This window comes from Liolophura sinensis, chromosome 1, assembly GCF_032854445.1.
Source record: "Liolophura sinensis isolate JHLJ2023 chromosome 1, CUHK_Ljap_v2, whole genome shotgun sequence".
Classification (NCBI taxonomy): domain Eukaryota; kingdom Metazoa; phylum Mollusca; class Polyplacophora; order Chitonida; family Chitonidae; genus Liolophura; species Liolophura sinensis.
This window is the reverse complement of record NC_088295.1, coordinates 28,881,836-28,906,866: the sequence shown is the minus strand read 5'-3', so window position 1 is coordinate 28,906,866 and position 25,031 is coordinate 28,881,836. Positions and strand designations below refer to the sequence as shown.

At 38.3% G+C, this 25,031-nt stretch overlaps 1 protein-coding gene across 3 annotated transcripts in view; it reads right to left on the bottom strand.

Annotated features, from left to right (window-relative positions):
- LOC135467936 (protein still life, isoform SIF type 1-like) overlaps positions 1-25,031 on the bottom strand; it is a 140,203-nt gene that overhangs the window by 17,303 nt on the left and 97,869 nt on the right. For all 3 annotated transcript variants that reach the window (XM_064745876.1, XM_064745893.1, XM_064745885.1), the window contains 3 exons: positions 20,473-20,609; positions 17,822-17,922; positions 4,496-4,665 (listed from right to left, as the gene is read on the bottom strand). In XM_064745876.1, the coding sequence (XP_064601946.1) occupies positions 4,496-4,665; positions 17,822-17,922; positions 20,473-20,609 (408 nt within the window). The remainder of the gene's footprint in view (positions 1-4,495; positions 4,666-17,821; positions 17,923-20,472; positions 20,610-25,031) is intronic.

The window sequence follows — 25,031 nt, the reverse complement described above, 5'->3', positions numbered from 1 at the left end:
GTAGCCATGCAGCAACACGAATGTCCATCATCTGTCATGACTAAGGTAACATACATGCATCACCAAAAGACAACAATTATCATACACAGGTGATGTGTTTTTGCTACACAGTTAAACACATCTGTCATGCTATTTATATCAATTCACATTTCACTAACCCACTCTCCCAGTTAAAAGCAAAACACTAAACACTATATACATGTACACTAAATGCACCTCAGCCATGAGAGTTGCAAGAGATTTTGTGTTCACAAGGTAATATACTCAACAGCCTTGAAAAAATAGGTCAAGGTCAAGCCAAAACCATAAGTTTTTTGACTAGTTGAAATACATTAAAAACAAAAAACAGTTCAAGAGGTACAATATTTACAAGCCTATCAAAAAATTTATCAAAATATTTGACCCCAATGGCCTTGGAAAAATAGACCAAAAATAAACATATTTCTTTCCCACGGCCTTAGTGCACATGTGGTATGATCTTGATAAATCTAAAACAAAGAATTGGGCGAACACAAGTACAGGACAAATGAATGCCACTGCTACAAGAATTATGGCCCCTTGGCCAATTTGGGCCAAGTCTTAAAAGTGATTTAGCCTTTCATTTTACAAGAATATATATACTGTCATTTGGCAAAACCTGAGGTGTATACCATAATTTCACACATGTGTAACATGTTTGATAACAGCACAAAGTAACAATCAATGGATAAATGTCATATTTCTTTAACAGAATTTGCAAGTGTGATAAAATTAATTTTACATGCCAATTTGGTCATGTATTCTAATGGCAGCAGTGCTGACAGCTTTCAGTGGGACTGGGCCAGTGGTTATCATGCTAGTCATTACAGCCACGTTATTACAAGCCCTCAGCAAGTTTTTACCACCAAGTTGCAAAATGGCAGAAGCCATCAGTCTACAACACCAATAAACTCACTTCCCTAATTCCTGTTTACGTCCCTGCAGGACAATAAAGCCAGAGTACATGTGTGATCGGTCATGTTTGGAGAATATCCAGGACTCCACTGTAACCAAGTTTTGCCAGCATTTACACCCAAGTTCAAAGGGGACACTTTCATATCATGATTCAAGGTGCGGGCAAGCGATTTAAAAGACAAGTTCGGGCTGTTGTTTGCGGAGGCGGCTTGGAGCTGTTTGATGAATGTGCAGCCGTGTGCGAGGCAATTCCAGTCGCTTGCGGCCATAATGACAACGATGCCTGAAATATTGAACGATCGATGTCTACTCAGATTTACACACTCCACAATGGCCCAGTAACAAAGAACGAACCAGGCGGTTTTGCACCCCAAACTTGGACAGGGGGAAATCTTATTTAGCCTCTGTCAAAAGCTGATAGTGCCATGACAAGGCCAAACACTGAAACAGGCGTCATACTGCTTAAGGGCCATCAGCGAATCCTCTGGTGCTTTTGTACAACATAATCTATCCTTTCTTGCCAAAGGCAACTCATTTTCAAAATCTCCAACTATGTCATTTCCATGTAATCACAGAAGACATAGCTGTTATGGATTTATTTGGCTCAACAAAAGCGCATATACACCCTGCACGCCTCGCTTCATACATCCGTGATCTTTAGTTCTTGGATTGGCCAAATCTTTAAAAAAAATTCCACAAAAACCTGAAAAACAGATGTTCTACAAAACTCTAGCTAGAAATTTATCAATTATTTAGACAGGCTTAAATCCAAGCAATTCTGTAAATGTCATGATAAAATGCTGTCTGCCAGGAAAAACCTCACATTACAACCACATTATCAGCCATGAGACATTCCATAAATTTCCACCAACATCATCATAAATACTTTACTGATCACGACAAATCTATAGTAATAACTCTCAGGCAGAACCAACGAATAGGGAATGGGGATTTTTTCAGAAACATTCAGACTGTGATATTGTCAAAGGGAAGATAGCAGAAGCCATCAATCATATTAGAACCTGGATCTCTGTCACAGGAATTAAAACAAACGATTTAGATGTCATCTTCATCACAACAGAATGAGTCTTTACATAGAAATTGTGACCAAAGCTTATGAAAGATGCCCAACAATTTCTTATTAGAGAACAACATTCTTCTTCGCTGATAACTAGAGACTGAATATAGACCTCAATGCGAGAAATTATTTATACCCCAGCTTTTTCTCAGCAATTACTGGATCATTACATTAATAACACAGGGCTTCTTTCTCCAATCACAGCACCCACATGCTTCATACACTGTACATAACATACAAAGATTAATTTTCTCTTATAATTTTCTTCATGTCATAAAAGAATGGTTGTAATTTCAATATCTCCCTCTTTAGCTAATAGATTTATTTATTTATTTGATTGGTGTTTTACACCGTACTCAAGAATATTTCACTTATACAACGGCGGCCAACATTATGGTAGGTGGAAACCGGGCAGAGCCCGGGGGAAACCCACGACCATCCGCAGGTGGCTGGCAGACCTTCCCACTTACGGCCAGAGAGGAAGCCAGCATGAGCTGGACTTGAACTCACAGCGACTGCATTGGTGAGAGGCTCCTGGGTCATTACGCTGCGCTAGCACGCTAACCAACTGAGCCACGGAGGCCCCCTTTAGCTAATAGATATAAGGTAATTATCTGACATATCTCATCTACAATGCATAGTTAGCTTTATTAGGAGTCCTCTGTGAATTTTTCTGTTTATTATTTGATTTTTGTTTAATGCCATTCACAGAATTACCACTATAATGGCGGCCATTTTCATGGTGCAGACCACAGAGTGCCCACAGACCGTTGGCTGGTTACCGACGCACTTTTCCACTCCTGATCTACATGTATACACACTATACTGGTTGAAGACAAGTGATCGTCCATGGAAGTTCAAACTTACGCTTAATGTCAAGAAATAGTGGATGGAGGGAAATCTACAAATTCCCTGCCCAAGTTTGGGTTTGAAGAGTCATCAGTGAAGGGGTAAAATTAAAAACACTTGATTTTCTTATATAACTGAATGTATAAAGCTACCTGTAGAATATGTACCAAGAAGGAACTTGATTGGTACAGGAAACCTCATTGGTTTTCATTATATATATTCAACATTACAGTGAAGGTTTCTAAATGGTATATGCATAAACATGCACCAAATGAAGAAAATAGGTTGATGGCACAATTTAATAGATGTAGAAAATCAGGTACAAAGATATAAATAACTAATTCTAGTCATCAACAAAACCTAGCTGTGTAAATTTTTCAAAGGGAACAGCAGTTATTCTGTACAAGCAATCAGTTCCAGTTAATTGCGTAAGAATGTCTCAAAACTGAGACACACAGTGTCGCAGGATACAGCAGAGAAGGATCATCAATAATTAACTTGTTTATCTGGGTTCCCCGTCTTTCCTGTGGTTTCCAGTGCCTTGTGTTACAGGAAGACTGACTGTATATAATCTTGACTGATAGATTTAATATGAGTGAGTCTCAACATTTCATGTGCCTCAGCGCTAATGGTTATGGGTTCCAAAACGCATATTTCTGCTTTAGCGGATACGCTGAACATCCAGGAATTTAAAGCCAGACTTTACATAATATCGTGTCTAGATACTCAATAGCAACATCTTGAATACTGATAGATTGGTCTGCAGCTGCATGTATATTCAATCTATTTTTTCCAGATCTGAATACCTATTAATCAACACAATACATGAGCCATTTATGTCAAGAATTCTGCCTTCAACTTGCAAAAAATGCAACACTCAACTCAAATTACTGAAGATGGACTCTGCTAAGGTTTTTAAGGTTGTACATGTATTGAACATATCACATAAAAACATTCATCTCAGCTCTGAAAAAGAAGCATTGGCAGATCATAAAAAAAGAATGGCAGAGAAAAATGTTTAACCAGATGTATATAAATGTCCATGTCCCATATCCGATGGTAAATCATGCCCAAACCTCAGTCAAAACTGATGCCAATCAACACAAGAATACAACTAACAACTACAATAAAGCCATCTAAAACATAAACTATCAGGCTTATATCCAGGAGATTATACAGACATCCCCGAACTGTCAATCAAAAATAAACATTTGACCAATCATAAGCAATACTGATACAAATATGCCAACCTGATGTCCTTCAGATAGGTTGTACACATGTGCAATCCTTATGCGACATTATGGTTTTTCATGACTGCTTTTATCCATAATGGAATGAAAACGTAAAGCTGTCATGAGAAGTGGCAATGGAACATTACACATGTTGATCCACACATTAACCATAAACAGTGGTAAAAGTGCAACCTGTTTAAGTTCCATCTGATCTCCTTCCTATCTTGGACAAGCTAGATGTAGATCATTCTATACTGCACCAGATCACGTGTTTCAATCATTCCAGTTTAGATCTAAGCTCTAGCTATGTATGTAAAGCACCAGAAGCCCACCTGACAGAGATCCCCCAAATAACTAAACACTTGGTATCATTGTTAGCTGCCATGCATTAATCAAGACCTACTGAGAAAATGTCGTGCTTCAGTGTTTTCATCCACAACCGTTTCCTCGTCGCCTTCAAAGAAGAGTAAGGTTGTTCCCTTCAGACACACCCAGTATTTCTTCCAACTTCTCTTTGGGGCAAGTTCAACTTTCCTCTTCTTGTGGACAAGCCAGTTCTTCACCACCAGCCAGCTGCAGTGACAAAAAACAAAGACAAAATAAATATTTCCACAACAGACAATTTCACATCAAAGTTCTTAATTTTTTTTTTGGGTCAGAGTTTCATATAAAAAAAGTCTGGAAGTCAGGTTTAGGTGTGGAGAAAACTGTGAAAAATAAGGAGAAACTAAAGTCTCTTCTAAAGACCCAGACAAACCACCAGAAGTAAATTAAATTGCATGCAAAAATGTTCACTGCTTGACAAAGGCAGACAATGATAATTTATGTGGAAGGTTTTGAAAGTCCAGCTAACCGTAGCCAGCAAAAGAGCCCTGCATCCGCCATCGCAAATTAGGAGCTGATATCCATATTTTTTGAGATACAGTTATGGTCCAGCATGTACATGCTATTTATGCTTGGTTGCCATCATATCAAGTGCCAAAATATTGTTAAGGCTGGTTGACATCAACAAAGTTTTATTACATGTCACTGAAATCTAAAGTAACACAGTATCACACATTGCCCAATGGAATGGCTTTTATCATTGGGAACAGGTGTGGTGTAAACTTTTAAATTACTTAATATGAAATTGGAGAGTTGTGGTTCAGAGGCAGCAGTCTCTGATGGCTAATTACCCTCAACTGTCCACATCACTATTCCTAAGGTAACCAATAGCTCCATACGCTTAGCTTACACCTGCTCTTCATTTTTCATATTTCCCAGCAGAGAAATCCAATCCTGAATGAAATCATATGAGATACTCAATATTCTTGCGAGTAATAGAAACAAATAACCTGGGAGATATCCACGCAGAATATGGATTGCTCTTATTACAGTAACCAGTAAAGTTCAAAGCAATATGAAGTACACAAATCTTCACCTTAATTTACATGCATACAAGAAAAAACTTATCCTCCAAAGTCCACTGAGTGAGAGACATTTCACAAACATACCTGCATAAAGCTGATAGAGCCATTGTGAATGGTGTACATTAGACTAACAAGCCTTGATACAACATGGCTCCCCGAAAAGGAGTTCCTGACCATCTCATATGCAGGTACCACAGATTTTCCCCACCCTAGGACACTCAGGACAATTTGCTGAGGAATTACTGCCCAACTGGGTACAGAGTAAATCAATTTCTCTGGCAGCAAAATCCAATCTCACATAGGCCCAGACTAACCCAGAAACTATCAGGTCAACCACAAAAGCTTGAGGGACATTTTGTGGCACTCAGAAAACCTGTCAATTCTCAAATGCATCAAAGCTTCTCCATGAAATGATATCTAATAATAACCAGACTCCCATAATTGTACCATTGTTCCTGTTGCATTTCAGAGCATTATCAATTGAAGATTTTGCTAACCTGTGAGGAATCTTGTTAAATGCAGGAAAGCTCTAAGTCTTGTGATCTTCTTCCATTAATGATGTATGCTCACAGAATGATAACAAGGGCATCTGAAGTGATTCCAGCATTAGGACAGCTTTCCACATGAAGCCAATTACACAGTGTGATACAGTGCTTGGGACATTAGTTTTGACATTCAAATGTTCCTGCCACATGAAAGGCTTCCTTCACCCAAATCCTGATAATATCATTCTTATAATTCAATCTTTCTCCTGAATGCATTAAGACAGCTATACTCAACATTCTAGTATGTACAAAAATTGTCTGGAAGTCAACAAAAGTGTAACTTTCAGACCATTTAATAATTTACCATTCATTCATGCCTACATGCAAACAAAACTAAACAACACAAACTTGTAAGCACCTCGCTTCTAAAAAGAAGAGAATATTTTTATGTCTCTAAGCATAAATGATTTTCAATTTTCTCCACAACCATTCATCTGATCAACTTCCCCCTTGCCAAGCATATTGCTGAGGGCCCCAAAGAAGTGCAGTGGGGAGTATTTGAACTCTTTATTGTGTACGCAAATGAGACAATAAATTCATTACCTTAAAGGCAAAGAAAAGATTAAAATAAAGTATACATACGATGAAAGACCATTAAACACTGTCTGGGAAACTTGTCTCGTATTTTTCTGCACATTAGGTTAATCCTAATCCCTTATCAGACAAGTATATGTTACTCAACATAAAACACTTTGGAAAATAGGTTAATACTTCTAACACTAACACATACATCTTAATAATGGCAGAATCATAACCATCCCACTGTACCTCAGAAAACGCTTTGCTGCTCTTCTATATACATGCATGTACATCACTTCCTCAGCATGATATGCAAATCAGGATCAATATTGCATCTAGGCATATATCAAAAAATTGATACTCAAAATTTCAGTAAATATGGAAACAATTTTATCCATAACTCATGTATAAATCATTACGAACAATGCAGAATTTCTTTTGATAGACTTCATCTCATCTTGTTTCTGCACAATTCACATCTGTCAACAGAACATGAGATCAATGTATGAAAAATCCAGCATAGAAAAAAGAAAGAATTGATCCTTTTGGCCAGGATGACAGGTTTCTTAATTTACTTGCAGCCTCTTGAATCACTGCTGTATGCTCCAGTGATTCTCTGAGCTCACAGAGCTGCCCACTTATGACAGTTACCTAATATTTTCCCCTTTGACAGCTGCGCCTACGTCAACACATTCGCCGCCATGTAGAAACCATCCCTAACGTGAAAAGTAAACAAGCTGTAGCGTAAAATTGCTGCTGTCCATTCTCCATCAGTTGTGCTGGCCCACATTCATGTGTGATAAATCAGAAAATAATACAGGGCATACTGTGGGCAGCACAATGTGGATGTGGGGTTAAAACCCAGACATCTCCGTGCAGCAGCTGGCCTAGCAGGTCTAAAGGCACGTGCATTATCATTACAAGGACATTTGCAATCATTACAAAACTATAAGAAATATCAGCAGCAAGAACTGATGTGATATCCATATGCTGGAGGTTTACTTCCAACAGCTGTACTAATGAGTGTCCACATCAAAGTAGTCTATCCAAAGAGGTGTCCATGTATTAGCAGTAATGCTACCTGTCAGGACAGTATCACATTTTAGAACATGAAGTTTAGACCAATCTCTGTACTTGTAACATGTTCATGTCACTCTTTTTTTGTATGCACGCTTTTGGGTCAAACTTTTGACTAAACTCTGAGCAAGGGTCACTCTCAACTTCAAGGATACATGAAACACTTTGGTTTTATTTCTTAATGTGCCGATTATCATGTGTAATAACATATAATGGCAAAAACCAATTTTTATTTTCACTTTGGGGGGTAAACATGACTTCAAAGTACAGTTTTCTTTATGCCTCAGCAGTCAGTCCGAAAATTAAATAGCTTCAAGCGGTGACATCAACGATGATCCCTGTTTAAAAAGATCTCTGTTGGGGACATAACGAATGGGTCTGACTCAATGGGGCCGGGGTGTGGGGAACAGACCGAATGAGGGTGGATGTAGGGGTGCAAAGGGAGCACTGAGTTGGCCGGGAGAAGCCATGCAGCATCTGTGTAACTTGCCCACACTTATAGCGACACGGTTCACCAGGCTCGGGGCACTTTGGGGGTGTTCACAGGTTCTGAACACGATTAATGATAACGTAATTTCTGAAAAAAATCTGACCGTTGATGGAAAATATGCATAATATGGAGGGGTAATTAACAAGTATAAAATTACCCACAAAATGAAAATTTTTTAACACAAATTACAGGGCATAATTTTCTTCATTTGACACAGAAACATACTCTTTGTTCTAGAGTTTCTTTTGATGTATCCTTTAAACTCGTACCATACCCCAGAACAGTACCATGTGATGTAACGTGATCCTGTTACGCAACTGATCTATTTCTATCACAACTACAACGACATTTTGGCTTGAATCAGCTGCACACAATGTTAATCATCAAAATTTAACAATGCACAAGTCCTTTCCAAATAAAACAAATTTTCATTGATTACATGACTGTTTAATGTCTCAATAACCAAACTGTTCTGTACCGAAGTGTTGAAAGATGAGTGGTGCATCTGCATATTACAATCTGTTTAAATGTTTGAAAACTGCCCTGAACAATCATGACTACATGTGAGGAACAATCATTACAAACATGCACAAAATAAAACCACAAAGTTTTCCACAAGACTAAAATTTGAACGTTTTTTTCTAAAATCTGCCAAAATGCCATTTCCAAGAAACAAGATTTATCTGAGGATTAAGGCATCTCACATTCAACAGCATAATGTTCTCAATAAATATTTTGATATTCGATAAAAGCATTTATGAGAAAACATGCAAATGGCTTTGAATGATCAAATATGCACTACACTTCAACATCCAGATGAACCAAGTCATTTCAAATAGTTCTGAGACAGATATGTGAATAAGTTATTCTGTAGATCATGAATTCCCAACAAATCATAATCCACAGATGTATACCACCCACAGCCCTGACTATAAGATGAGCCTTAGACGCCATCGTCTGGCAGCCAGAGAGAGGGATTGGCTTGAGCTCCTTGCTACTTGGGAGGTTAACATGATGCGGGAAATCCGTAAAGACTTGTCGCATGAGCCCAGTGGGTAAACATGCGGTTCCTGTCTTTAATAATTCAGCCATAATCTCTCTTTGAACTCCTCTCTGCTATCCCCCTCCCCCCAATCTTTCCCACAGGTCGATATTCCAACATATTTTTACGTGGCGGCACTACAATGGCCCAGCATTAAGGGTTTCAGTGACAGAGGTTTGGCCATGTTAGCCCTCATTAGTATGGGTGTAGCTAGCAATCCAAAAGCGCTCCATCAGCCATAAGCCTTTATTCTGTCCTAAATGTTCAGGATTTCTCACCAATTATCAAGACTGGGCAAACCCAGGGACATGATTTGCAGCTATGTATGACTTAATGAGACAGATATTGTCCTGGTAACACGAATAGTATATTCCTGCATGGAAATGTTAGCAACTTACATGTAATTCCAAACATTAAAGATCTATTCAGTAGAAAATAAGAAAACCACTAAATGAATTAAAGTACACGTTTGTGAAATTCCCCTTTCACACACCATGTCAGTGTGCATTTTCACATTACAATTAAATAAATCCACTTCAAGAAGATGTGAATGCCATGTATTTTTTCTCACAAGAAATCAAGCAATAAATCAAATTAATTTACAATACATTTTACGCCTAATCGTGCTTAAAACCTCTTAGGACACAAAAAAGACATTATATTTAAGGTCATAGTTTACACTCTCCCACACGATTTCACTGGTCTTGTCATTACTGACGACAGGAGATTTCCCGCCAATTGGCACTGAAATCTTTTTAACGACAACTGATGGTGATAACCCATGGCAGTCGTGAAGTAACAGGGAAATGACAAAATTCAACCTAATGCCAGTCTTCTACCGACTTGTGAAGAAATTCAGAAATGGACTCTCATTTCCTAGAGGTGCATTAGCTTTAGGTAACCATGGTAACTGAGAGAGAGTAAAATCATCTGGGGAAGGATCCTTCAAGGGAAGACTAGAGACAATGATCACCCTCTAACACATCCCCACAAAAGCAAAGCAACTTTAAGATGAGTGTCAGCAAAGTTCTCACCTAATTTGTTAAAGAAAACCTATCACACCAAACCATACATGACTCTTTACACTGTAAGCAGCACCTGACATCTTAATTCACAACTGGATCATTTTAGTCCGACACTGTTCTTACAAAATAAAAGAGTCACATACAGTTTGTAAACAGATTCCACATGTTTTTCCGCTATCATGAAATCAGAGATCAACAAAACAATTGGGTAACATATACAACCATACACACATTTCAAAAAGCCTTTTGTTAATACTGAAAAACAAAAGAATACATTCGTATATAATTAACAATATACGAATCAACTGAATTGCACTGGGTTCGAACACGAAACCTGAATGATTATTTTACAATGATACAATGAAATTATTTTAAATTATTTAATTTATACTACAATGGCAACTAATAATAGCTTATTAGCATAAGATGCGCATCAGCAACATCATGGTGAAAACTCCTTGAAGATACGATGCTAACTGGTCAAAGTGGACAGGCATCTGTGTATGAATGTTATTTTCATTAAAAGCGGTATGGTCAGTTAACCCCAATGCCATCCATGGACGAAACACAGGACTCCTGACCGAGGCCCATGCTAAATTTGTATTACACTCTGTACAGATGCCCTATTCTGTGGGTAGAAGGCCAATGAGTGAACATGGATACAAACTGAATGTAAGGTTTTAAAAAATGCATAACAGAGGAAATAACAAGTTACCTTAAAGGACCAATAAAAGCTGTAAAAATGGTGAATGAAAATAATCAGGGCTTAAGCTAATACAATTAAATATAGAAACAAAAATAAAAGTTGAACACAGTTAATACATGCATTTAGGCTTTTTGAAAGAGGTTTGCTATCATGTCATTCACATGTCCCTATAAACACATTTCTGGTCAGCATTTGGGATTTTTTTTTATTTAGATTCAAATCGGTTTGACAAATATTATAGGTTTATTAGTGTACTCGTTTACTTCCCTGCGCATGGGCATGGTCATGTGTACTAAAAACTACAAGTTGTTTTGATTGATTGATTTATTTAACTTTTTTGCGGTGGGTTGGGGGGGAAGGGTTGTACACATGACTATGTGCAGATTGCTGGAAAACTCTCCTACATACAGCTGGAGAGGAAGCCAGCATAAGCCAGACTTGAACTCACAGCGACCGCATTGTTGAGAGGCTCCTGGGTCATTGTCCCGCCCTGGCATGCTAACCATCTCAGTCCCTGAAAGTTGTCTTGACAGCTTTTGTTCACAATTTGCAGCACTGGCCAGCTATATCATTAAAACTCAATAAAATCTTTGTCTTTAAAGCCATTTTACATTCTCAGATGATGACTAAAAACATGAAATAAACTCAATTACACGAAAAGTTTTATGAATTATTCTTACATTCCGTTAAATATTTTAATTCTACTGTCTTCATTCATCATGCACAGAAAAATCTGTTACTACATGTACTTTATTCCTTTCCCACCAAAAATCTCACTTACAAATTTTAAATTTTTTCTCACAACAATCATTTATAGCAATTATGCTGTATATGCCGTTTCATTTTCAGTTGCTAGCAGTTCACCATTACAGCACAACTGTGAAATTCTGAGATCGATTTCTAAACAATGTGTTTACTGGATATACAGAGTATTACACAAGCTTCCTCACACGCCCCAGCTGCTCAATGACTGCACACGTCTATATTCATTCTTCTCTGTTTTATAATGCAGACCTGTATAAATGTCAACAGACCCAACAAGAGTCCTTTGTAGCCTGTTCTCTGAGTTCCTTTTTTAGCCACCATCACCAGGGTGCATGCTGCATGCACTCCAATTACATAATCTCTCCATGCCTAGGGACTAAACTCATTTACGAGAGCTGAGACAATTTGTACAGAGTGAGAGATCAGGTGGAGCTAGCCTCATAATTGCTGAAAATTTCTACAAAAGAAGCCAAGAACACTAAGAGATCAAAATCAATAAGCGCAAATACAAAGTTCATGTGTTTCTATAAACAGCCATCAGAGATCTCTTACAACATTTCCATGCCATGCTCACAGACGTTGCTCTTTATGGCTGTCTTTGTTCACCTCAAACTGCACACGATGTACATGCATATGATTTCAGTCAACAAAAGCCAACAGAATCATACGATACTTGTTAATGGTGTACAAAGACAGAACGATGTAACATCTCAACACAATGCCAACATACACGGGCACCTCAAAGGATACATGAAAAGTAACTATAAAACAAAGATTATGTTTTTTACGCTAAATGAAGAAAGTTATGCCCTGGAATTTTTGTTAAAAAAATTTTTATACCTGATATTTACCCCTCTATATTATGCATATTTTCTGTCAATGGTCGGAGTTTTTCATAAATTATGTCATTGTTATCTTGCTCGAACTTGGTTAACACCTCCAAAGTGACCCGAGCCTGGTGAACCGTGTCGCAACAGTGTGGGCAAGGTGATATGCACACAGATACTGCATTCTTCTTCGGGCCAACTTAGCGCCCCCTCTGCACCTGCCCCATTCGGTCTGTTCCCCACACCCCACCCCCATTTGGCCACACCCATTCAGTCCATCCTCCAGAGAGTTCTGTTCACAGGGATCATCAATGACGTCACTGCTGCAGGCTATTTGATTTCTGCACTGATTGCTGGGACCTTAAGAAAACTGTGCTTTGAAGCCATTTTTATCCTCCAAAGTGAAAAATTTGTTTGTACTGCTATATGTTATTACAAATGACAATCTGTACATTAAGAAATCTGTACATTAAGAAATAAAACCAAAGCATTCCATGTATCCTTTAATCAATGGCCTAATGCAGAATCTTTTTTTTCAGCCAATCATAGGTAACAATACTACCAATGCCAATACTTCATAGAAAAAATATTTTCAGAATATACCTTAATTCGGACAAAACTGAACTAACTGAGTGTCTTCCTTATTCATGAGAGATATACATATATATACATGTGGTTATATACAATGCTGTAATTTGGCCTGCAATGGTTGAATTCTAAATTCTTTTAGAATAAGGTTTATAATGACTGATAGCTGACTGACATTCACAGAATCATACATATGCAAATCTTCAATCTATTTGTTCAGCAATAAACTTCAGCTGCTGTGATTATGCGTAACAATAACATCACGGCTTAAAAACCTTTCGTCTTACTAAAAAAAAAAAGAAATTTATCAATTAATAAAATTACATGCATATATCAGAAAGAAAAAACTACTGTGCAATGTATGTTTAAAAGCCTGTGCTACACTGCATAGTAATAAAGCAGAAGTGAGGAGCTTCGTATAACATACAGTCAGAAGGCATACAGTCTGTGTGAACATATTCCTGTACTATTGCATGTGAACATGTTAAGACAGTGTTCCGGCAATTGCCCATAACACAATTAGGTTACACAGGTAGTAGCATGGCCGGCACCACCTTCCTGTGTCAACTCAACTTACACTGCTTACTGATGAAGATTTCTTGCAGACATGACAGCTTGTTGACTTAGGCAGAATCCTTCTTCCTCCAACATTCTTTACACAATTTGTCTGGAACAAGTGTACTGCCTGACATTTTGCACATAAGATTTCAGGTTTTACAAGTCAGTGTACATACATGCAGAACTGATGCACAGCTATAAAGTCAATTTCCGTTTCAATTAATTATATTTCAGACATTTCAGTCATGCACCACTACCTGTAAAAAGTGCTGAAGCAAAAAACGTTTCCTGTTGATTATCTGTCAGCTCTTCGAACCTTCTGATTAACAATATTTTTTTTTTAGCTCTTTAACCAATAGCTTACATAATGAGAGTGCAATATTTACTTCTGGCTTCCAAATCATGTTGAGCACCATGGACTTAAGTGAAAACTTGACCATCATGGCTACATCTCCATTAAGTTTAACACACAGGACAATAACAGCTTTTAAGGTCCCCTTATAGCTTGGGCACCGGTGATTTAGACTGAGCCACAGGGACTGGATATCTGACATTGATCCACAAGAGCACAAGGTTACCCAGCTTGCCTTAGGAACGCTGACTTAGCAGGATACAAGTCTCTGCATCCACAGAGTGGCAAGACTAATTAGAAATGTTTACCTTATTATCGGATTCGATTGTAGCTGCAGAACGAGAATGAAAAATGCTAATGGTACCGATTCCCTAGGGCATCAAGCCTAACAAGCAGTAGATACTCAAAAAGATGTTTGGCAAGGCAAATGGCTTAGAGCATCAGGAAGATTGTGAACTTCCAGAATACTGTCAATTATGATGTATGGTTTGAGAAGAGTGTATAAATGAAGACAGAAATCCATATGCTAAGCCCGCTCCCTTCATGGGATACCTAACAGCCATCCCAGTACACTATACTCTGGAGAGAGTGCTTCTCATCAGCCAACAAACATGACCCGATTCTCAGCTTTTTTTATTCTCTCAGATTCCCCCAAATCCTTGACCAATCTACTACATCAGCGTCAATGGCTGTTTGCCCGCAAGGAAAAGAGAAATTAAAAGGATTCTGGAGTGCAGATGGCGCACGGTGATCTGGCCAAAACAAAACGCTTGGAATCGATCCTTAGCAAAGTCAGATGAAAACGGACACAGGAAAGTCAAACCAAATTATACATGTGGGTATAGGTTGGGAAAGTCCAAGACTAACCCTTAATACCTCAGCTACAGCCACCAGAAGCAGACAGTCCTCAGCCATGACCTTTATCCCCCAAGCCAGTCTGAATATGCGCCAGAATACGGTAGTACCCCCAGCTAGACTAAGGCCATGGAGATGATGCTGGGGATGTAACACAGGACAGTGCTAAGTCTTGTTTAATGTATTGATCATATAGGGGATGAACAGGACGAACAGACGTGACAAGCTAATCCACAGACACGAGTTCAGTCCCCCAGGATAGTAGCACGTACACTGTCGTGCCATCAGAACAGCGTGCTCCGACACTTGCAATGCCACTAAAACACTAGTCAATTGACAAGTCACTTACAACCACTGAGTGAATCTGTAATCACGGAAACAGTTTTCGCCTGTACTTAAAACTGAATGCGTTTTATTGACAGCATTTCATGACCAAACCATTACCAACACAGTAGAATTTACTGTCGCCACAAACTCGCTACACTAACTGGAAATACTGGTCACGCCATATTCCATTACCATCTATGAACTATTGAAAAACGCTTTCAGCTTATTCCCTATTAATTCTTTGAATAATAATTTACGCCAAAAACAAGACATTTTGGAATCATTTTATATTGCCTGCTCCCATGTGTAAATGAAATTCCCAAACCTCTTTTCTTGTAGGATATGTGATAAATATGTAAAATTTATAACAGAACATGACTGAAAAGATTTGCCCATCAAGCACATTAACATGAATGACAAACACAAAATACCCAGTCATCTGGTTAAAAAAAGTCAGAAGTATGTTGAATACATGCAACAGGGGTCAAAGTTAGGGGCCTCAGAGGCAACCATTAAAAAATCCCATGCACTTTTGGTCAAAACCTAGAAACACTTGCCCTGAAGAAATCGGATTTGTCGGCTGAGAATGCAGATATGCTATTTGACCCCTGATGCAAACTTAGTAAGTTCTGTTATTTCATCGTCACTTGTGATATTACAATGCATGACTTACTCCACAGTCAAAGGTAATGATTCAGAAACTGAACATTATTTACAAAAGAATGTCTTGTGAACTCATTCTGTATATGGCCAAAATCAAATCAGGGTTTACACAGATTAGAATAGCTGCTGGTTGTCATTCATGAACAGCCATAAAAACTGTGGGCAAACCATAATTTATCCATATCCCACTATCTACCAGATGTATCTTAAAATGTGACATATACTATAGAGCAAAGAATGCAGTTATGTACCTATATCCAGCAAACTAAAGAAAAACTGTCCATTTCCTATAGTCAAACTCATTAAAATGTCTGACACCTACTGGAAAACATTGATGGACATTTTTACCAAACAGGGATAAACATTTGTACCAAACATGGATGAACATTTGCACCAAACATGGATGAACATTTGTACCAAACATGGATGAACATTTGTACCAAACATGGATGAACATTTGTACCAAACATGGATGAACATTTGCACCAAACATGGATGAACATTTGTACCAAACATGGATGAACATTTGTACCAAACATGGATGAACATTTGCACCAAACATGGATGAACATTTGTACAAAACATGGATGGACATGACATTTGTACCAAACACTGGTGGAGTTTTGTACCAAACATGGATGAACATTTGTACCAAACATGATGGACATTTGTACCAAACACTGGTGGGCTTTTGTACCAAACATGATGAACATTTGTACCAAACATGATGGACATTTGTACCAAACATGGATGGACATTTGTACCAAACATGGATGAGCATTTGTACCAAACATGGATGGGCATTTGTACCAAACATGGATGGATATGACATCCGTACCAAACACCGATGGACATTTGTACCAAACATGGATGAACATTTGTACCAAACATGGATGGACATTTGTATCAAACATGGATGGACATTTGTACCAAACATGGATGAACATTTGTACCAAACATTGATGACCATTTGCACAAAACATGGATGAACATTTGTACAAAACATGGATGGACATGACATTTGTACCAAACACTGGTGGACTTTTGTACCAAACATGCATGAACATTTGTACCAAACATGGATGGGCATTTGTACAAAACATGGACGGGCATTTGTACCAAACATGGATGGGCACTTGTACCAAACATGGATGGGCATTTGCACCAAACATGGATGAACATTTGCACCAAACATGGATGGACATGACATTTGTATCAAACACTAATGGACATTGTACCAAACACTGATGAACATTGTACCAACATGGATGGACATTTGTACCAAACATGGATGGGCATTTGTACCAAGCATGGATGGGCATTTGCACCAAACAGGGATGAACATTATGCACCAAACATGGATGGACATGACATTTGTACCAAACACTGATGGACATTTGTACCAAACAAGGATGAACATTTGTACCAAACATGGATGAACATTTGTACCAAACATGGATGGGCATTTGTACTAAACATGGATGAGCACTTGAACCAAACATGGATGGGCATTTGTACCAAATATGGATGGGCATTTGTACTAAACATGGATGAGCATTTGTCCTTAACATGGATGGGCATATGTACCAAACTTATCCAACAGTAAAAAAAAGTTAACTGAAACATGTATATTCAAGAGTAACCATTTATGCAGTCTGCACTGTCTGTAAACACTTCCAATATTATAATCTACATTTACCCAAAGAAAAAAAAAGAAGAATAAATGGAGATCACACCGAGAGGCATTTGTATCACAATACATAAAGCCATGTCCTGTAAGGAGCATCAAGAATGTAATGGTATAGTAAACACGTGCATATGGATGTGATGAGTTTGGAAGCCAGTACATGTATCCATACACATGCAGTCCACCCTAAATTGGCCGTTTTACAATACTGAGGGATTAAGAGTTCTTGGAAGAGAGAAATCCCTGGTAAATTGCTTATTGATGAAGCTATGGAGGAGATGTTATCAAGCTTACCCTGCTTTGCGGATGGCTCCCGTCTGCCGGCTGTAGGACATGTGTGATTCCGTCATTGTATGAATACTGCCATCACTGTCCGCCTCTTCCTCATCAGATAACTGTAAATAGACATCAAACAGTGATCAGAGCCACACTTCTCCCAAAACAAGCCTTTATCCAATCACACCGTTATATCCGTTTTAAAACAAACCCCTTGTTTCCAAGAGCAGGGCTTAATATCCTCCTGGTTTTCTCCACAGTCCGACAGGGATAACAAAATCAATTTCTTTTGCGACATAAAGCCAAGATATAATAAATCTCACGGTGAAGTGTAACACCTTGATTGGGGCTAGCTTTCTGGTCAGGGGACACGGAGGCACACATCCCGTCGGATAGATTGAGGAGAAGGTGCTGTGGTGGTTGAAGACTTACCCGATGGAATGGTCAGTTCCCATACACGGGGCAACAGAGATGGGAGATGGCAAACTGCCCGTTCCTAACCCAGCAAAAATGGCTTCATGTTCTGTAGTGAGCAGGCACAGACTGTGCCCAGTTAGCTACTGCAAGTTGACAATGGAAGAAAACAATTTCGCTGTGGCTGTATCAATAGAAGAGAGTGTCCCAATCTGGCTGCAGCCGCTGTGTGGGTTGGGGTTTGAGCGTCAGGGAAAAGAGGCGAGGGTTTTCTGATTACATCAATGGTGGATCAATATCGAGACGACCCCAGCCATTGGCAGAGCACAATAAATCAGCCAGCCACAGCAGCCCAGAAGAAACCAAATTAAACAGTTTCTAGGCATCTTTTCCAAGACTGGGATAGTTTCCGAAGTTGGCAAACGTGCAGGGAGAAGCAGTGTTGTTATCTCGACAGCGCTTCACGCCACCAGATGTCGTATTAGCTCCATGTCAACCAATTGTTTCCATTTTAGCCTGGCTCGTCACCATTAAGTACAAGGCTGACTATGGTAATTAATTAAACCTTATCTGAACAGAATTAAACTCATGTCAACACATTCGGGTTACAATGATACAGTACTTGATGACATGTTGGCATCCATCCTACACACTACTTTTTATAACGGGAACATCTTATAAATTATTCATTTGTTGCTCTTCTTTTGAAGAAATTGATTTTCTCTGTTTTTGCGATGTACTAACACTTTCAATCTCATTGAATGATATCAGAAACATGATGAGAGAAAACATCATTATGAGCTAAATGAATCAACACGCTGAGACAATCCTTTCTTTAACGTAAATATATTTCATCCTCCAGCAATCCTGAGCACACAAAAGATAAATACTGGATAACAAATATTTCATGATAAGTAGAAGGGTGAATGTGTCAAAATCTAACTATAATAAATTAAACTAAAAAGATAGAACTGTAGCACATAAACTCTGTAAATAAAACAGACACCATTATCAACAAACACCATAAACAGTTGATACCGACAATGTGGATACCGATAACAATCAACACCATTAACAGTGGCAATCATTAAAAAAAAAGCACCTGTTTGTATGTAAACTGACAAAAATGTAATTATTTATTAATTAATATATCAATAAAGAAATGATTAATACAGCATAGTGCTTCTCCCACAGGGACTGACTTCACCTCCAGCACTAAACCATGTCTGTCATGTGCTGTGAATCACGTTGGACAGATAGATAACACGTGAATTATGTATGTGTGAAAACGCCTGATTCCAGGCAGCTTGAACTAAAGACGTGAAAGGCATACAATGTTTTCGTAATAAAACACAATTTCTATGACATATAAATTGCACCACAGCCGACTTGTCTCCAATTGAGAGAATACAAATGCTCATCTTCTGGGGTATTGGTGGCCGAAGTAGGAGGGATATCAGGCTATGTTAGAGGAAGCGTTTCTGTGGTCTGGTTTGATTAGCTGATTACGAGATCAATCACAGAGTCACATTTATATCAGACGCAGACTACTACCCCTAACAACGGTCATCCGGAAAGTGCTTTCAGCTTCAGTGAAAGGCCTCCATGGAATCCCATAAAAGAGACACAACTTAAAAGCTCTGGGGCAAATCCACCGCATTACAATGGCGGTATAGTACTGTTTATTTGAATATAATGAACAACTCGGCTGTGTGCAATAGAGGATGAATATCGCATCATCCTCAGTCTTCCGGCTAGCTTGAAAGAAAACTTCATCAATCACATCAACCAGACTTTCATTACCGGTATCTATGAAAATTTGACAACATGAAACATTTTGAAGTTGTTTAACATATTAATTACGTACAGAAAACATGGATAATCTTTCCATCTGTTTTCCAGTTCAAAACTGATTTGAATGTCATAGCCAGGGTCCCCGCCAATCAAAGGAAATAATTTTCAACGACCAGGAAAAATATGCTATGTTTCCCTGGCAAAACAACACTACATATTAATGGTACAGAATCAACAGGAATGACATTTATCATAGACTGACCGCTGGTCATTCCTATTTTATTTCTCTCTAGAGACAGTATAGTAACAAAACAATTCATATGAAACTATCATAGGAATATCCTAATGGCTATAACAGTTCTGTAGTTCTTTGACACAAAAACTGAAGTACAGAAGGCATAAAACTACAATTTTATCAAATATTCATGGGCTGCGCCACATTGGTGTGGACAAAGTCTTACCTCTGTATTAAGGAACTGTCGAATCTCGCCACCATCACCCGTCATGTTGATAATATCACCCGACTGTCCGCTCAAAGAGCTTCCACCGTCGCTACTGCTGGCGAAACTACCTTTCTGGGAACCAATCGGGTCTACACCTGGTCCAAGGGAAAAATGAACACTGATCAGTAAACATGGAAAACCAAATGTACATCCTCATGGGTCTACTTCATGTACTGTATAAACAGGACCTGCTTTTGTATACCAGGAGGGATCTTACCATGAAGTCTGATCGTCCGTGTGTATGTCAATGGTTTGAAAACTTGTGTCCAGTAGACATCAATACCTTGTCAATAGGCAGTATGTGTTTCCAGGGGTTTAGCCCAGTCAGAGTTCCCTCCCACTGTTTTCTTTTCCCTGGTCTCTCGGACATGCACCATGTTTACTCTGACCATGATCAAACTGACGACTGGACACAAACATTTTGTAGCAGATCTTCAAACGTCCATAGTAACAAAAGCAGTTAGCAGATTTTGGGGGAAAATGACAGAAGAATCTCAAGAATGGATGGAGCAAACCATGCTCAGAACTGGTCATCGAGATAAAAGGATTGGAATAATGAGAGATATATCTATATTGTATTTATTCCAGCTAATCTGACACATGATCAATGATCCAGTATAACACTGGTACATTCTATTCTGAACCTCAGAATTCAATCCATAATACAGAGTCCTAATACACTACAATGCTGGAAACCTAAGCTTCTCATGCGGTTTAAGGTCCATTCTCCTACTAATATCTCATTAGGCTTTAAACCAATCCTAATATAACATAAAAGCTATAGGCTGACTCTTCAGGTGAAGAACCAAGGCTGATTTAATTTAAAATTTGAGACGTTCTCATCCATTTCTATCCCACGTGTCATGCCCTCTCCAACTTTCTCAGAATCCCATCTCATGTCAGTTTTTTTATCCGTTCGAATGTTAGCTTTATGAAGACTCTTCACAGCCACCACTCCGAGTCAGCTCCAGCATGTAACATCCTGAACAAAGCTTCCAATATAACTATACATGTATAACTAATAGAGAACAGCTAATTTTCTCCCAGGTCCATATGCCACATGTTATTGGAATTACCAGAACATTTTTCCTGTTTCATCAACAAAGTGTCTAATTTGTTTCTTTGTGTCAAAAAATTACCCGCTGAGTTATAATTAAAACTTTGGATCATGGATGCTTTTTTTGTGATAAATTGCTGCTCTATGAATAGCAAGTGCACCGTAGAGAGAAAGATGTGTTTATAAATTCAAGGTCTAGTGAGCTGGTTATATAGACTGCGGTTTCCAGGCAGGCTGGCAGCATACAAAGGGTTTCTGCTGGACCATATGTCCTCATGTGTCAAGGTTCTGGCCGGGGAAATAGCCAGGAATGCCATACCTTGTAATCAGATATAACAAAAGGCTTCAGGTGACAGTTTTTTGGTCAGTGGGCAGTGGTTATATTGGACATGATGGATGAGGAGGGAGTGTATATGATTATATTGTCCCAGTTCTGGATTTATACAAAAATGAACCATAGAGGAAGGGAGAATACAAATGGGACCTGGAACCTGGGAGACCACATGTACAGGTATACATACTGGCAGTTGTATTACTTACACATGTATATGTGAAACATTCCTCAGTATGGCTGAAAACACTAACCATAAATAAATAAATAAATACAAATGCCCCGCCCACTTGAGAAAGTATTCAGTTAAAAAATCATTTGTTTATGCTTAACACAACATAGTGAGTGAGGACATGAAAACTGTGTCTATATCTTGGGTATATATAGGCTGATATACAACTATAAGTATAATATCTTCAACATGTAAGATATTTATTTTCAATGAGGTTTTATACCTATTGAAAAAGGACGATGCATATTGGCCTAACCATGACTGGAAAACAGATTTACATTTATACAATTCACGCACAAATTAAACCTACTAGAAGTTTTCAGTACATTTGCTTTATTGTCATAATACTTCAGAAGAATTCAAACTGGTATAATACCTTCACCGCAGCATCACAGACAATCATCATCAATTTAAGACAATTCAGAACTGGCCGCCTCACTCAGCTGTTTTGATTATGTTTAATTCTAAGCACGACCTGCCAGTCCCTGCCATGAGCCTACAGAACCCAGACCCGACCCACACACACACACCCTTTGTGTGGTTTATTAGGGGTAATGGCTTCCCGTTTGCAATCAGATAGGTTGAGGGCTATAACCCCCAGGGTCAGAGCTTCACCACTATCTCCTCCTCTACCAGACATATAAGTCTACATGCAAGGCTGTACAGACAAATAATGACAGAGGATGTCTGTACACCAGCTGGTATATCTGTCAATTAGCAGGCAAAATCACTTTGTTAAATTCACCGCTCTCTAGGGTTAGTTGTGCTACTTGAATCCTTGTCTCGCCAATAATACTGGGGTTTATTTGCTGAAGGCAATATGCTGTTAACAGACAAGAGGGTAATCATCAACTCATTTATTATTCACTGCCTATCACAAAATCTCAAACACATTCCACATAATATATTCTGATCTTCTTAGGATAATCCCAGGTAACAAAACCTTTATCCTTAATTAGCAGTCCAACAGGTAAGAGAAATAAGAGCATGATCCCTGAACACCAGTAATGGCAGCAGCATGGCAGTATAAAGTTTATGAAATTCTACACATTTAATAATACATCTGAACATCTCTTTGTTTTTCACCCTCAATAAATTCATGTCTGAAAACAAAAAAAATGAACACCATTCAAATTGTGATCTTTTATGCATATCCTGAGATAATCTATGCATGAGACAATATTAGGTCACAATATGGCACGACATGACAGGAAGTTGATAGCTAATTAAAAGATTAAGTAAAACATGTTTTTCAAGTTACAACTGCTGAAATTTGTTCTTTTATAGTGCAATATATCAATGTTTATGGGCATGCAAAGCTCTCCTGTATGAAACACATGAATGCAAACATCTCAGCTCAATGCATAAAGAACTGAAATCACGATGGAACATCCCCCTTTGCATAAAGAACTGAAATCGCCATGGAACATCCCCCTTTGCATAAAGAACGGAAATCATGATGGAACATCCCACCTTTGCATAAAGAACTGAAATTGTGATGGAACATCTCCCATTGCATAAAGAACTGAAATCGCGATGGAACATGCCCCTTTCGTCATTGTACTTTATATGCATGTAAAAGTTAAGGTCAATGCATACAATACTTTTACAGATACAAATCATAACACTTTGTTAACATTGATTCTAATACACAATACACTCAATCAGGAATTCAGTAATTTACGGTATTCAATATGCACACACCCAATCAATGATGGAATATCCCCCTTGTGGTATTGTGCGTTACATATATGCAAATCCTGAGCTCCTTACATGCTGTACTTGTTCAAACACCACCCCTAACATTTTGTTTAACATTGATTACAATACATAATACACTAAGTCAGGAATTCAGTAATTTACGGTACTTAATATTTGTATGCATTCAATCAGTGATGGAATATACTTGTGCTATTGTGCTCTTCATATGTGCAGACTGAACTCAAAACCTGCAGTACTTTTTTAGGAACCACCCTAAATATTGTCTTTAGCATTGCTCTCTCTATTATTGGAAGCTGATGCCGATGATCAGGGTACGACATAAGCTACGCCTGTACTTTATACAGGCGAGCTAAAAAGAGAGAGAAAAAAGAGACTTTAACATTCTAAACACATCCAATGGCTTCAATGCTGCAATATGGAAAGTAAATTGTAATAATCTGGTATTAATTTTTCCTAAACAAAACAAAGAAATGTGAAGTTTAGATGGTGATTTAAATCATTCTAGGAAAAGCGTCTAAGCTGAAGCATGGCAAAATCACAGAAAACAGTGATATCCCTGTGAAGTCATACTTCTAAAGATAAAAGAAAACTGAGCACATTACAAGTTTCTTATCATAGCCCAATGTACTGAGATGATCAGTTTAGAAGTTCCAGCGCACAACATCCAACTGTTTATAATTACATGCATCGTAATATCGTAACCTGTTTAGAAATTTGCATAACTGACTGTATATGCCAATTAGAATATGATGTCTTTCAAACTCATAGGCAAGGGAAACTTTTAAATTCCACTCAGAGACACTAAAAGGATAAAGACAAGGTCAAAGATAATGGGAAGTCTCAGAGAAAGTGAGAGCATTCTTCTTCATGTCTTTCCTTTGTGTATTAACATCACATGAAAACATTTTACCAAATGACTGACTTCAAATAAAAGAACGCATGCATGAAGAGTTATTTCTGTATCATACAAAATGATATGTTTACTTCATGGTGAAGTGTAAAGCTGAGGTAATTACATGTCACAGTAGGCAGTGAACTAGGGCTAATCTACCATCAAATCTGATCACACCATCATCTGATAAGGACATGAAGAACTGTTTTTAGAGGAAGGAAGGGCACAGGGTGAGGGTGATAATTCATAACCAATGGTTAAAGGGGTCACCACTCTGATATAG